At 45.0% G+C, this 14652-nt stretch overlaps 2 protein-coding genes across 7 annotated transcripts in view; both read left to right on the top strand.

Moving 5' to 3' along the window:
- BLTP2 (bridge-like lipid transfer protein family member 2) overlaps nucleotides 1-6928 on the top strand; it is a 32571-nt gene extending 25643 nt beyond the window's left edge. For 2 of the 6 annotated variants that reach the window (XM_059149191.1, XM_059149194.1), the window contains exons 27-39: nucleotides 101-200; nucleotides 426-608; nucleotides 962-1083; nucleotides 1572-1727; nucleotides 1813-1934; nucleotides 3064-3244; nucleotides 3899-3989; nucleotides 4393-4499; nucleotides 4639-4774; nucleotides 4879-5009; nucleotides 5183-5284; nucleotides 5553-5687; nucleotides 6118-6928. In XM_059149191.1, the coding sequence (XP_059005174.1) occupies nucleotides 101-200; nucleotides 426-608; nucleotides 962-1083; nucleotides 1572-1727; nucleotides 1813-1934; nucleotides 3064-3244; nucleotides 3899-3989; nucleotides 4393-4499; nucleotides 4639-4774; nucleotides 4879-5009; nucleotides 5183-5284; nucleotides 5553-5687; nucleotides 6118-6300 (1749 nt within the window). In that variant the 3' untranslated portion in view covers nucleotides 6301-6928. Of the gene's footprint in view, nucleotides 1-100; nucleotides 201-425; nucleotides 609-961; nucleotides 1084-1571; nucleotides 1728-1812; nucleotides 1935-3063; nucleotides 3245-3898; nucleotides 3990-4388; nucleotides 4500-4622; nucleotides 4775-4878; nucleotides 5010-5098; nucleotides 5285-5552; nucleotides 5688-6117 lie in introns of those variants that run through there. The other 4 variants (XM_059149190.1, XM_059149193.1, XR_009348069.1 and 1 more) reach the window with 4 other exon arrangements.
- Nucleotides 6929-7589: 661 nt separating this feature from the next.
- RSKR (ribosomal protein S6 kinase related) lies at nucleotides 7590-14479 on the top strand. Its single transcript, XM_059147412.1, has 12 exons — nucleotides 7590-7625; nucleotides 7741-8010; nucleotides 8103-8186; nucleotides 8304-8372; nucleotides 8745-8814; nucleotides 9041-9145; nucleotides 9306-9346; nucleotides 9632-9659; nucleotides 9770-9859; nucleotides 9945-10033; nucleotides 10168-10278; nucleotides 10695-14479. Exons 1-12 carry the CDS (start codon nucleotides 7590-7592, stop codon nucleotides 10914-10916), a joined length of 1215 nt encoding a protein of 404 aa, XP_059003395.1. The 3' UTR covers nucleotides 10917-14479.
- Nucleotides 14480-14652: the final 173 nt, after the last annotated feature.

Below are 14652 nucleotides of genomic sequence, written 5' to 3'. Positions count from 1 at the left end.
TAGGCAGTGGAAGTCTGAATAGTAAGTATAACTTCTTGCATCTTAGAGGTCTGTGACCCAGTTGGCCAGGAGTTAAATATACCTGTATCTCTCTCTTCAGGTAAAGAATATCGAGGAGCACCGGCAGCGTAGTCTGGATTCTGTGCAGGAGCTGATGGAGAGCGGGCAGGCAGTGGGAGGCATGGTTACCACCACCACAGGTCAGCTCTCTCTTATTCCCCATCATGTGGTTAGGAAGAGAGGCGCATTTTCATACATACTCTCAAGATTAACATATGCTGGGTAGGACCATTTTGTGTTAGGCTAGATTGAAAGCAAGTGTCTATAGAATTCCCTAGACATCACATGTAGCCAGAGACATCACTCCTAGCTCTTACAGTACCTTTTTTGAGAATGTCTTTTATCTCTTTCCCACCTCTTCCCAGATTGGAACCAGCCAGCTGAAGCGCAACAAGCCCAGCAAGTCCAGCGGATCATTTCACGCTGTAGCTGCCGAATGTACTATATCAGTTACAGCCATGACATTGATCCTGAGCTGGCAACTCAGATTAAACCACCTGAGGTCCATGAGAACCAGGAAAAGGAAGATCTCCTAAAGAAACAGGAAGGTATTCAGGGCTTGAAAGACTTTTAGAAGGGGACTAGGATACTTGTGAAAGTAGTTGCTTCCTTCATGGTTCTGAGTCAGTAGTGTTATTAGAAGTCCCACTGTGCACTGGACATTACTTTGTTCTGCATTATGTAAGGTCTGCTGTAAGAGGCTGAAGTGTGCTCTTGGAGGGAACTGGGATGAATGGGAATTGTTTGATTCCAAAATAAGCAAACATATTTCTACCCATGAGCATCTCACTAAGCTGTTTCTATGGGGTTAACAGGAGAAGTTTCAAGTATGGGTTTAAAGATGGGGTAGGTATTTAGAGAGAACCTTGAGTTTCTTACTTAGCTGCTAATAATTACGTAGGGGCTGTGGATACCTTTACCCTTATTCATCATGAGCTGGAAATCTCCACCAACCCGGCTCAGTATGCCATGATCCTGGACATTGTCAACAACCTGCTGCTCCATGTAGAACCTAAGCGGAAGGTGAGCATGAGCCTTTATAGAATGCCAGTTAGCCTCATAGGAACCCATAGACCTTGTGCTTTATTTGGGGTCCAGTAAGAAAAGCCATGATTCAGACTGAAAAAGGGCCTTGTGATTGGTACATCCTCTGTTAATCAGTAGTAGCCGTTGAAATTTCACTTACCCAGGAAGGGCCTTGAGTGTTCCGGAGACTGTAGAGCTTGTTTACTTGATTGTTTTTCTTGGTCAGTTCTCTACTCAGTCACTTTGATACCTCTGAAATTAGTAACTAGTCCCCACTATCACCTCCATTCCTACCCTGTGGGACTGGCTTACTGTGAAATCTTTACTACTTCTGCATGGGCCTACCCCTTACACTTGCTACTAACGCTGACAGATACAGGTAAGCTTTCTAGAAGAGATCCATATTCCTTGTCACTTTTTCTGTTTCACTTTACTGCAAGACAACTGTTAAGAAATCTTGTTCATTTCCTTTTCCACTGCTTCAGGAACATAGTGAGAAGAAGCAGCGGGTCAGGTTTCAGCTCGAGATCTCTAGCAATCCTGAGGAACAGCGCAGTAGCATACTACATTTGCAGGAGGCTGTGCGGCAGCATGTGGCCCAGATACGGCAGCTGGAAAAGCAGATATATTCTATCATGAAGGTAGTTACCGGGGCAGTCTGAGGAGAGGGTGTTCTTCTAGGACAAGGGAGATCTCCTCTCAGTTTCTCCTGCCCTGGATCCCTAGTCTTTGCAGGATGACAGCAAGAATGAGAACCTGCTTGACCTGAACCAAAAGCTTCAGTTACAGCTAAACCAGGAGAAGGCCAGTTTACAGCTGGAAAGCGAAGAACTTAATATCCTCATCAGGTGCCACAGCATTCTTTCTCTGCCTCTTTCCGGTGCCCCAGCTAGGGTTGATCTCTCTTCCTTGCCCATGTTTTTTTTTCTTTTTTTTAAAGGTTTTTATTTATTTATTTGAGAGACAGAAATCACAAGCAGGCAGAGAGGCAGGCAGAGAGAGGGGGGAAGCAGGCTCCCTGCCAAGCAGAGAGCCCAACACGTGGCTTGATCCCAGGACCCTGAAATCATGACCCGAGCCAAAGGCAGAGGCCTCAACCCACTGAGCCACCCAAGTGCCCCTTCCTTGCCCATGTTAATGATAGTCTTTGGGTCTCGTGCACATCATTGAAGGCTGATATAGATTTGGATACTTCCTGAATGAACCTGGCTGGACTTGGCCAAAAGACTGAGAATAAGAGACCCCCTCCTTTGACTCTTCATTAGAGTACCTCTTAGGAAAGAAGAAAACCAAATGGTTTGGAAAGATCACTTTTGTGGCCTTGCTGTGTGCAGATGAACTGACAATAAAATGTCTTGAAGTTGATCAGTAAGGAGCACAATTGCAGATACAATCATAGGGGTTTATGAGTGGGCATAGGCTTTTTTTAAAAAGATTTAATTAATTAATTTATTTATTTGTCAGAGAGAGAGTGAGCGTGCGCACAAGCAAGTAGAGTAGCAGGCAGACGCGGAGAGAGAAGCAGGCTCCCCGCCAAGCGAGGAACCCAATGTGGGACTCGATCGCAGGACCCTGGGATCATGACCTGAGCTGAAGGCAGTGGCTCAACCGACTGAGCCACCCAGACATCCCTGGGCAGAGAATATTTTATTAGCTGCGGGGGATGCCTGGCTGGCTCAGTCAGTAGAGCATGCAACTCTTGATGTCGGGATCATGAGTTTAAGCCCCAGATTGGCTGTAGAGATTACTTAAAAAAACAAAAAAAAGCAGCAGCAGCTGTGGAACTTAAGGATGGGCTTTAGCTCCCAGGCTCCAGGTGTGAGGAGCAGTGAATCCAGTGGAAAAAATTTAGGGAGTACCTGTTCCAAAATAGGTCCATCTCTGGGTTTACCTCCTGCATCATTCTAGAGCATTCCACCCCACCCTAACCCAAATGCTGTTACCGTTATTGGCTCTGGCCCTCCTGTCCATCTGCAGGTGTTTTAAGGACTTCCAGTTGCAACAGGCCAATAAGATGGAATTGCGAAAGCAACAAGAAGATGTGAGTGTTGTCCGTCGCACTGAGTTCTACTTTGCTCAGGCACGATGGCGCTTGACAGAGGAAGACGGACAGCTAGGAATTGCTGAACTGGAGCTGCAGCGGTTCCTCTATAGCAAGGTATCGAGTATACAAAGGCAAACTGTGTTGAGAGGCATTGACCTGTCTCAGGACTCTTATAGAAAGAGACACAAAGAGGCTAATTATTATATAATTACTGATGATGTTACTGATGGTAGAGACATGAGCATAGTTCTCCTCAGACACAATTGTTTGTACTTTGAAATTACACAGATATAGATGAGCTTGATCAAATGCTTCTTTCACTGAATAAGAGTATCCCTAGAAATATGGCCCAGAGGGAAGTCATTTTCCAAGTCCAGCTTGGAATAGCCTTGTTAAATCTATATGGACATTCAGCTCTCCAGCAATAAGTAACTAATGGCATGGAGGAGAGAACATGATTCATTATTCCACACCCTTTTCCCCCTGGGAGTTTGGAAATATGTAAGACCATTTTTAAAATATCACAGTGACTGGGAAATGCTATTGGCACTTAGCGTCCTTGCCAACAGTGCCCTCGCCAGTAGTGCCCATGAGAAACACTGGATGAAAGGGTGAATTGATTGTATGAAATTGAAAGGGATGCCAAAGGTTGGGATTAGACACTTGGAGAACCTAAAAATAGGATATGTAGCCATTCTCTGGCAAGCTCCTGAGAAAGGCTAATTATAGTATATTGGGTCGGGGGGGTGGTGGGAAATCTTTTTATAGGTGAATAAGTCTGATGACACAGCAGAACATCTTCTGGAGTTGGGCTGGTTCACTATGAACAACCTCCTCCCCAATGCGATCTATAAGGCAAGTCTTATTTCCCCATTCCTCCCCCATTCTCATGCTTCCTAACAAAGGGCATTTGTAAGATTTTATTTATTTGAAAGAGAGAGAGAGAGAAGAGGGGCAGAGGGAGAGGAAAAGAGAGAATCCCATACAGACTTTGTGCTCAGTGCAGAGCCCGACACAGGGCTAGATCTCATGACCCTGAGATCATGACCTGAGTGTAAATCAAGAGTCAGATGCTTAACTGAGCCACCCAGGTGCTCCCTAACACAGGGTATGTGTAAGGGCCCTTTCACATAAATCCAGGGTGGGAGGTAGTGTGGTGATCTGAGAGGTTGAAAGCTTGCCCAGCTTAGCAAGACCATTGCTTTTTCTCGTAGTTTGAACAGACTTGTGGATTGATTTGTTACTCATTATCCTGTAGGTAGTCCTGCGGCCCCAGAGCTCTTGCCAGTCTGGGCGACAGCTGGCCCTTCGCCTCTTCAGCAAAGTCCGGCCCCCTGTTGGGGGTATTTCTGTTAAGGAACATTTTGAGGTTAGTATACAGTCCTTTGGGGATACAGAAACAAAGGCACTCAAAAGCTATCTGTGTGTTACTGTGCTACATTAGGGGTAGGTAAAACTGAGGGATGATGTCTGAGCTTAATTGCTTCTTCAGCCTTTTTCCTCTTTAGGTAAATGTGGTGCCTCTCACCATCCAGCTGACACACCAGTTCTTCCATAGAATAATGGGCTTTTTCTTTCCTGGCCGAAGTGTGGAAGATGATGAGGTTGGAGATGAAGAAGATAAGTCCAAACTGGTGACTACTGGTGAGAACTTTTATGGTGGAGCTCCAGAAGACTGGGGTAGTGGCCCCAGAGATAGCTAAAGCTTCAGAAAGAGGATAGCAGCTGGTTTGCTTGCTTTCTCGTAGGGATACCAGTGGTGAAGCCTCGGCAGCTGATTGCAACAGATGATGCGGCACCACTGGGCGCTGGGAAGGGTGTGGCACAAGGCTTAAATCGGAGTTCTGGCGTCAGGAGGTCATTTCGGAAAGTACCTGAGGTACCACACATGCCCCTAATGATGGAGAGATGGGAAAGTCCTGGGGTTCTCTGTTTGGCCCCACTAGGGATTTCTTCATTCTTTTCCAGGGATGAAAGGAGATGGAGATGTTTGGGGTCCTAAGTTTCTTCCGATGGTTTCAGGGACTCACATTCCTTTCCTGCCTTTCCTAGCACCCTGTGGATGATATTGACAAGATGAAAGAGCGAGCTGCCATGAACAACTCGTTCATCTACATAAAGATTCCACAGGTTCCTCTGTGCGTCAGCTACAAGGTCTGCTTCTCCCCAGTACTTTCTAGAATAGGGTGGGAATGGAACCAGATAAGATCAGAGAGTAAAGTTAGGCACCACCGTCTAGTTTGTGAAGCTGGTCTGTGGGAGTCAGTACCATTACAGGATGAGGTAAAGGGAAATCAGTAGCTAAACTGCTGCTGTAGGAAAGCATTGGGCTCGGATTCAGGTATGGCTTGAATTAAAAATGGCAGCTGATATGTCTTTTGATTCTTCTTTTCTCTGTCCCCTCCCTCACCTTCTCTTGCAGGGTGAGAAGAACAGTGTGGATTGGGGTGACCTTAACCTGGTGCTGCCCTGTCTGGAGTACCACAACAACACCTGGACATGGCTCGACTTTGCCATGGCTGTCAAGCGGGACAGCCGCAAAGCCCTGGTTGCCCAGGTATGCCGGCAGAGTTTGTGGAGGTTTGGTTAGCAGGAGCTGGCAAACAGATCCTGTGCTCAGGTGCATTTCATTGTAGGATATATGTAGGACAAGCAGCCTTTGGGGATGGGCAGCTGAATGAAGTGAGCAACTTCTATCCCTACCCACTCTGTGACTTTGGTCAGATGATTAAATTAGATGGTTACTGAGTATTTTGTATATCTTAACAGTTGATTTTTAGGAAACTGAGGGCTGACACAACTTGAGGTTCAGAGTGGGTTCTAATTAGACTGTAAGCTTCTTAAAAGCAGAGATTATTTTATAATTTGAATTGCCCCGCTGTGCCTTCATGTAAGCTTAATAAATCTTTATTGACTTGTTCACATTGATTTATTCTGCTTGTACCGCTAATATTTACCTTCCCTTTTACTCCTCTCTAACCTATCAGGTAATCAAAGAGAAGCTAAGGCTGAAGCCTGCAGCAGGGTCTGAGGTCCGGGGAAAGCTAGAAACTAAATCAGACCTCAACATGCAACAGCAGGAAGAGGAGGAGAAAGCCCGGCTCCTCATCGGTTTAAGTGTGGGCAACAAGAACCCTGGCAAGAAGTCCATCTTTGGGAGGCGCAAGTGATCCAGCATCCAAGAGTGGCTGCAGTACAGGATCTGACTCTGGCTTGGGCCCCAGGGACTTGTGGGGTGGGAGGTGCTTCCCTTTACCCATCAGGATTTGTGGGAGGTCAGGAGCCCACAGGGTACTGTGGAGAGAGGCACTGCTATTTTAGCAGCTGGCCTTTTCCCTGCAGAATACAGTGGATAATAACGCTGAGTTCTACCTCACACTGATCAGCAAGCCAAGGGCCAGAGAGGCATCAAGAGAGTATGACCCAGGGAATGGGCCCAGGACTAGGATCTGGTTCCATTGGGGCCAACTGAAAGGGTGGGAGGGACAGTTCTGATCAAGTGTGATAAATTTTTATAGACCTATATATAAATATATACATATATATTTCTAAGTGTAATTGCTCTCCCTCTGTGTTAGAAAGTTGAGGGGAGGAGTCGATCTCCTGTTCCTCATTCCACTGCCTTGTATGAGAGGTATTAGGGTTCTGGGGGGAGATCAGCCCCTTCTCAATCTGTGCCAAGTTCACTTGGGAAGATGGCAATAGATGCCAGGGCTGGCCATGTGTCCCCTTGGGGTATACCCTGGAGAATGGTAAGAAAACAACTTAAAGAGAAAAAAATATATATTTTAAATTTGATTTTTTTTCTTTTTGGTGTGTTAAATGCATGGATTTCAACCTGTGTCTCTTCCTTCCCATCAACCTAAGACATATCCTCTAGCTACCACTTTAATGGGGATGACCTCTTCTCTCCTCTGTGAGACTGTATCACAGATATGTCCCAGCTCTGCTTTGACACTGGCCTTCTAATAGGTCTCTACACATTTTAGTGCTGGCTCAGCCTATTCATAACTGGGGTTGGGGGGGGATAGAATTTGGGGATAAGAGTGGGGTTTGGCTGCATCAACTTGCATCTCCAGTCATGAATAGCAGAGAAGAGGCGGGGCTCATGTGTAATGTAGCATCAGGGGCAGGGGTTGCTTATGTAACTAGGACAGCAGATTTAGCAGGAGGAGAGGAGGCAGAGGCTTTGGATGGGAACAGTGAGCTGTCGGCAGGGGCAACATGCCCCGGTGGCTACTTCTCATAAGGTAGGCTGTGGGGCTCTGGTAGCCTGTTTAGGGGGAGGTAAAGGGGGCATGGGCTTAAGGCCTGGGAACTGAATTAGGAGGGAACTGAGGAGAATGTTAGTGATGCCCACTGTGGAGGGGAACTAGCAGGCTAGTCAGCCACAGGCTGAATCTCTTGATGCCTCAAGAGGAAAAATATCCAAATACTAGTTTCTTAGAGGATTTAAATCATGTCCAGGAAATTTAGGCCTTGGCCCAAAGCAATGGTAATGGCAATGACAATTTTGCCTGGTGCTCAAAAATGGATCCCTAAGGTTGTGATTTGAGGGTATGTCTTCTAAGATGGGAAGAACTTGTAATGCCTCAAGGGCAGAGGTTTAGAGTGGCTCCCTTGGTTCTCAGCAGGGTGACAGCATCCGGGGTCCCTGGGTCCGAGGCTGGAAGAGCCTCTGGTCAGGTGTGGGGACTACCAGGTCAGGTGTGGAAGAGCTGTGGGGACTACGGGGGCATCAATACCTACACCAGGAGTCCTTGGAACCGGCCCGGTTGCTAACAGAGAAGCCTCTGTCTGAGTGGCCAGTACCTCAGTTCGTCAACCTTTTTCTGCCGGAATTTCCCATTAGGCCCCTCAGGGGGCATCACCAGCTGAAGGTAGGTCAGTCCCTGGAAGGGGTTTCAGTCTTGGGGAGACATCTAAGAATGGCCAGAGTTTCAATTGTGCTATTCTCCATTTCTCTGTACAGATTTTAGGCCTTGTGGCTAAAGGCTCCTTCGGAACAGTCCTCAAGGTGCTAGACTGTGGCCAGAAAGCAGTATTTGCAGTGAAGGTAGGGACCTAGATACTCTTCCACATCATTCTCTAGTCCCTGCCTCCAATCTTGGTTTCAGAAAGGTTTGGTAGGCATAAACAACCTGTTGGAGTCACCACTCCTCTCCTTTTATAGGTGGTGCCCAAGGTAAAGGTCCTACAGAGGGACATCCTGAGGCAGTGCAAAGAGGAGGTTAGTATCCAGGTATGCACAGAGCCCAGGAATGGATCCTAGGAAGAAGTAAACCACAGGTGGACAAAGTACCTTTCCTGTCCCAACTGTCCTGCTCCTCCTGGTTCTGCCCACTCCCTCTGCTTCAACCAAAGTAGATCCTGGGAAATGTAGTTATCAGCAATTAATTCTAGACCCTTCCATGGAAATCTCTCCAGCATGTCATAATGTGTTCCTCAGTATCATGCTGGTTTTGGAATTACCAGGCAGGAAACTTAGTTCACCTGAACTGAGAGGTGGGGCAGCAGCTCCTTTTCTGCAGAACTAGATAAATCCTGACTTCTTGGCTGCCTTGATTCTCAGTGACATTTTACCTCCCTAACTTCCTGTTTTCTTCATTCCTAGCGACAGATCAACCATCCTTTTGTACACTGTTTGGGGGACAGCTGGCAGGGAAAACGGCACCTCTTCATTAGTGAGTGATGGGCCTCTCATTCCCAAGAACCCTTTTATTGTACTCCCCACCTGAGAGTACCTATTCCTTTGGCCTGTCCTCCCTTTGCTCTGTTTCCCTTCTCAGAGCACTTTTCTCTCCCAAGAGAGGGAACAACGGGTAGCATCCGTTTGGGCAAGAGGCCTAAAATGCCTTGAGCCCATGAACAGTAACCCCAAACATTGCCTAGACTTCTGGTACTTTGCAGTGTGCAGCTACTGCAGTACAGATCTGTACTCCCTGTGGTCCTCTGTTGGCTGCTTTGCTGAGGCTTCCATCCGCCTCTTTGCTGCTGAACTGGTTCTGGTGCTGTGTAAGTGAAACAAGAATGGTAATGGAAATGAGGGAAGAATTGAGAGGGAGGGACAGAGAAGAGATCTGATATTAACTCTGGAGGTCAAAGAACAGGGATAGGAATGGGATGGGAACTACAGGAGAGCTTTACCACACCCCAAACTTGCTGTCATCTGCAGGCTATCTCCATGATTTGGGCATCATCCATCGGGATGTGAAGGTAGAGTTAAGTGCTTTTTTCTTTGTCTGAAGTGGGGCCTCAGAAGTTCCAGCAGATCTAAGAAGGCAACGGGGGAGGGAGCTGAGAAGAGCTGACCTTGGGGCCTTCAGGAGTGCTAAGGATTTGGGCAAGGGCCATCAATGTATAGGCCTGAATATTGAATAGGGCCTTTTTCTCAGCTGGGACATATACGTGTTGGAAGAGGGTTGAAAGGAAGAGGATGAAAAAAAAAAAAAAAGAAAAAGGAAGAGGATGACTAATAACTTCTCATCTGTGATTTTTCAGATGGAGAATATCCTTCTGGATGAACGAGGTAAGTCCTTTTCTTTTCCTAGCCCCAGATTGAGAGGACCCTCAGTTTGGGAATAAGTCGTGGCTGATGAGGGGAGGACCAGAGTGGTGCTGTTGCCTTATCTTTCATAGGCCATCTGAAACTGACAGACTTTGGTCTGTCCCGCCGCCTGCCCCAGGGAACCCGAGCCTATACTATCTGTGGCACTCTTCAGTACATGGGTGAGAGAGGGGCTAAAGCCGGTGGGGTAAGCGTTGGCAGAAGTCTAGCTGATTGATGTCAATGACAACTGTCTTTCAAATCTAGCCCCAGAGGTCCTGAGTGGAGGGCCTTACAACCACGCTGCTGATTGGTGGTCCCTCGGTGTCTTGCTTTTCTCTCTGGCAACTGGGAAGGTGAGAGAATGGTAGGGATTTTGAGCAAAGAGAGGAGCTTTGCCCTGTAATGGGAAAAAGACCTTAGGAAATCTTGCCTCACTCCTCACCAACCAGTGATACTGTGCCCCCCCCCCCCCCCCCGCCCAACTCAGTTCCCAGTGGCTGCAGAGAGAGATCATGTGGCCATGCTGGCAAGTGTGACCCACTATGGTTCTGAGATCCCAGCTTCTCTTAACCAGGGGCTCTCACTCCTGCTCCATGAGGTAAGGGTGAACACTATTTTCCTTCTATCCCTATCACTGAAGTGATACTTCCCCTTTCCTCTAATAATCTGGCCAGGGTGGGCATGTGCTCCAACTTGATCAAAGTACCACCTCACCACTCGCCTTCTAACCTGCACTTTAAATTCCAGTTCTGAGTTTTTCATCCTTCATCTATCCTCCCCATCCATAACAGGTCACTTCTGTGAGAGAGAGCCAGTTCTACTCTCTTACCAATACAGTGCCTTTCTTTCTTCCTACCTTTGCCCGGAAATCAGCCTGTTTCTGTCTCTTTCAAATATTCTTTAGGATTCTTCTTCCTGCCCTCCACAGCTTGATGAACTTCTCCTTTTCCAGCTTTTCTGTTTAGCCCCCTTCCCATCCCAGTTCCTCACCCTTCATGCTCTATTTGCCTTCAGCTCTTATGCCAGAATCCCCTCCAGCGTCTGCGTTACTTGCATCACTTCCAGGTCCACCCTTTCTTTCGGGGTGTGGCCTTTGACCCAGAGCTCCTACAGAAGCAGCCAGTGAACTTTGTCATGAAGGCGCAAGCTACTCAGCCCAGTCCATCGGAGTCCATGATTTTCAAGGATTTTGACTGTAACCTGGAGTCCTACCTGGTCCATCCCAGCCTTGCTTGAGCCCCTCTACTGTAGATTTGAGCCTATCTGGGAACCTGAGGGTTTCTTCCACTGCCATATCATTATGACCACTTTGATGATCTGGTTTGTTTTCAATCTGTAGCCTCTTACCATTCTGTTATACTTGTTGGACCAGAGTTCAAATTTTGAGCATGCTGCTATTGGCAGCCACAATTCCTGACCCCTCACCCTCTAATACAACCCACCTCTCAATTCAACATCTCGTATCAGAGTGTCGACCTTTTCCTTTGCTTCATTTCTTCAATGCTCATACCCTGAAGCTTTCAGCCAGAGGCTTATTCTACTTTTCCTGTTCCTTCCCTCTGCCATATTTCCTTTCATTATTTATTAGAGAGGGGAGGGGCACAAGGAGACAGAATCTTTTTTTTTTTTTTTTTAAGATTTTATTTATGTATTTGACAGAGAGAGAGATCAGAAGTAGGCAGAGAGATGGGGGAAGCAGGCTCCCTGCTAAGCAGGGAGCCTGATGCAGGGCTCTATCCCAGAACCCTGAGATCATGACCTGAGCTAAAGGCAGAGGCTTAATCCACTGAACCACCCAGGCACCCCAAGGAGACAGAATCTTAAGCAGGCTCCATGCCCAGCACAGAGCCTGACATGGGGCTCAGTCTCTCGACCCTGAATTCATGATCTGAGCTAAAATAAGGAGTTGGATGCTTAACCAACCAAGCCACTCAGGCTCCCCTGCCATATTTCCTTTCTTGAGCAATATTAACACTTCATAGGGACCTTAAGGTGCTATTTATAGACTTGTTGGAAGCAGTATGAATGTTTTTCAAAGGTCTCATAAGCTGGCATTTAAAAAAAAATATTTGACAGACATCACAAGTAGGCAGAGGCAGGCGTGAGGGGTAGGCAGGCTCCCTGCTGAGCAGAGAGCCCGATGTGGGGCTCCATCCCAGAACCCTAGGATGGCAACCTGAGCCAAAGGCAGACGCTTTAACCCACTGAGCCACCCAGGTGCCCCATAAGCTGGCATTTTAACCCCTAAATATGCAGTTAAAACATAAAACCTGGGGGCTCAAAGCCTGTCTGTAACATCTAATTTTTAAAAATTTCAAAAGTGAAATGTAAGGAATAGGAATAGGAACTGAAACAAATGTGGGTTAAATGTCTTCTAGGGCTGATTGGGATAGCTATTGAATTTTTTTTTCCAAGACAAAACCTCTTCAAAAGACAAGATTCTTAAACTGATCATTTTCCTAGATAACCTAGGATTCACATTCTGATGGACAAACCAAGGGATTAACAGGCATGACGTCAACCTTCAGATTTAAGGTTAGATGTATTTCGAGAACCTTTTCCTAAAGGAAAAGGTAAATCATCTGGACCTTAAATTTGTATGTATTTCTGGCGTTTACTGACTTCTTTTCATTTTTCTTAAACTTCTCAAAACCATTAAAATTTTTTTTATTTATGTATATAAGTAATCTCTACACCCAATGGGGGGTTCAAACTTCCAACCCTGAGATCACAAGTCGCACGCTCTTCTGACTGATGCATCCAGGAGGCCTTCAAAGTCTTCATTTTCATTATTCTTCAGTTATATCTGATCTCTCTTTACAGACCGAAAAGAGTCTGGAACACCCTGTATACATGTGTTTATTAATTCTGTTCCTTGGATTAAGCCAGATTTTCCCTGTACAAAGCTGGCATTTTATGGCCTCTGCAAAATTGCTTTCTCTGGATTGTACTTTAGCAATCTAGGAAAATCCCTATGAAATTTAACTGCTGTGGATATACTATAAAGGTTGTTCATTATAATTCATAATGTTAATTTAAGTATGCATGGGAGAAATTTCCTCTGGACCCAACTGTGCTTTTCCTAAATTGCTATTTGGTTTTACCTTAAAGACACTAAATATTCAACAGACTGTATTTTTCTCTTCATATCACTGCTAGGCCACTTAAAGCCTAATTTGTAGTCTACTTCCAGCAAGTGTTTAGGATTTCATGTTGTATATTTTGTGTGCTAGCCACATTTTTGGTTCCATCTTTGCTACCTTTATTTTCTTTTTTTCTGTTTCTAAATGAATAATAAAATCTAACATTAATCCTTTTATCTCATTTGTTTCTCTTTAGATACTATTTTAGCTTTCTTAAATTTTTTTGTAAAAGTTGTAGTGACCACAACTGCATATTGGATAAAAACCCTGAACACTAGAAATAGGAATTAATGGTTTCTGAACTCATTAAGAGTATTAGACTTGTGCTTAGATCCACCAATAACTATCTCAGAGTCTTTAAACAGTTTTGAACTTCTCTGGATCTTAGTTTCCTATATATAAAATGAGGAGGTTATAATCACTGGTTCTTGATTGAAGGGGATTGGGCTTCAGAGTTCTGTGATGCTTTTTCAAAGGGAAGTTGTAGATGATTTTATGATGCTTTGTGTCTGGTCCAGTGTTAATGTTCAGGTCACCTACCATTATATAGCCTCTCTGGTCACAACCAGCATATTGGGTGAAGGTCTTTTGGACATGGTTGACATGTCTCTAGGGTCCCTTTCTTAGGTAATATTAGGTAGCTTTGGGACCATAATTATATAAGTGTAATTTGGATCATTTATCAAATGTGGACATTTTTAATCAGTGGATCATTGTAGTAATGATTATCAATGTAGAGTGGAGGGGGTGACAGAAAATCGAAGTTTCAGAAAGTATAATTTGAAAAAGCACTGTCTTCACCCCCCAGTTTTGATATGCTTATCTCTGGAAGGCATTCTTTCCTGCTATCCTCCACCCCCATTTAAAATCACTGACCTATAAATATAATAGGTTGTACTTATCCACATGAAATCCACTTAAAAATACTTTCATATACCACCTGATATCACCTCTTAACTCTGTTTTTTCATTATCTAGAGGAAGTCAGATATAGCTATCAATATGGATATTTTATGCTGTACTCCCTTCTGTCTTTTCTAAATATGTAAGATTCATCTTAACACCAATCCGTATAGTCTTCTAGAAAAGTGTTTATAATTCTACTCATTGTTTCTTACCTCTGAATTTCTTTACCTTGTATCGATCTGTTCATTTCTTCGTTAATTTAACAAACTGGTAATCACAATTCCTTAGTTACTTATTTAAATAGAGTCTTCAGTGTAAAAATCTTGTCAAAGCTTTTTCAAAATAAAGTCATATTCACTGCATTATTAATCCCCCTTACAAGCTGAATTGTGTCTACACTGCAGTCTGCCTTCCTGCATTCATACGTTGAAGTCCTAACCCCCACCCCACCCCCCCGTACTTCAGAATGTGACTGTATTTGTAGATAGTCTTTAACGATGTAATTAAGTTAAAATGAGGTCATGGGTTGGCCTTAATCCAATGAGTGGTGTCCTTAAAAAGAAGAAATTAGGACACAGACACACACACACACACACACAGAAGGAAGACGGAGCGAAGATACAGGGAGACAACAGCTATCTGCAACAAGCCAATGGGAATGCCTCAGAAGAAACCAGCTCTGTTGACACCTTGATCTCACACTTATAGCCCCCGGAATTGTGAGAAAATAAATTTCTGTTGTTTGTGCCACCCAGTCTGTGGTATTTTGTTATAGCAACCCTAGTACACTGATACAGCCACTATGATGAGTTCTAATAGATTAATCAGGAATGATTATTTGCAAAAAAGCATGCTACCTTACTCCCTATAGTTTGGTTTTGCTTATATTCTGAGAACATACCATTTTTCCATGAATTTTGCTG

Source organism: Mustela lutreola, chromosome 15 (assembly GCF_030435805.1).
Source record: "Mustela lutreola isolate mMusLut2 chromosome 15, mMusLut2.pri, whole genome shotgun sequence".
NCBI classification, from domain to species: domain Eukaryota; kingdom Metazoa; phylum Chordata; class Mammalia; order Carnivora; family Mustelidae; genus Mustela; species Mustela lutreola.
Note: the sequence above shows the minus strand (reverse complement) of the source record. Positions and strands in the feature narration are given on the sequence as shown.

What these genes read in the sequence shown, in the direction of transcription:
- RSKR (XM_059147412.1), top strand. Translation starts at nt 7,590, where the DNA reads ATGTCCAGGAAATTTAGGCCTTGGCCCAAAGCAATG. An exon ending in AAGAGGAGGTTAGTATCCAG is followed by an intron (nt 8,373 to 8,744) that starts GTATGCACAGAG and finishes CTTCATTCCTAG; the next exon opens with CGACAGATCAACCATCCTTT. An exon ending in TGGCACTCTTCAGTACATGG is followed by an intron (nt 9,860 to 9,944) that starts GTGAGAGAGGGG and finishes TTTCAAATCTAG; the next exon opens with CCCCAGAGGTCCTGAGTGGA.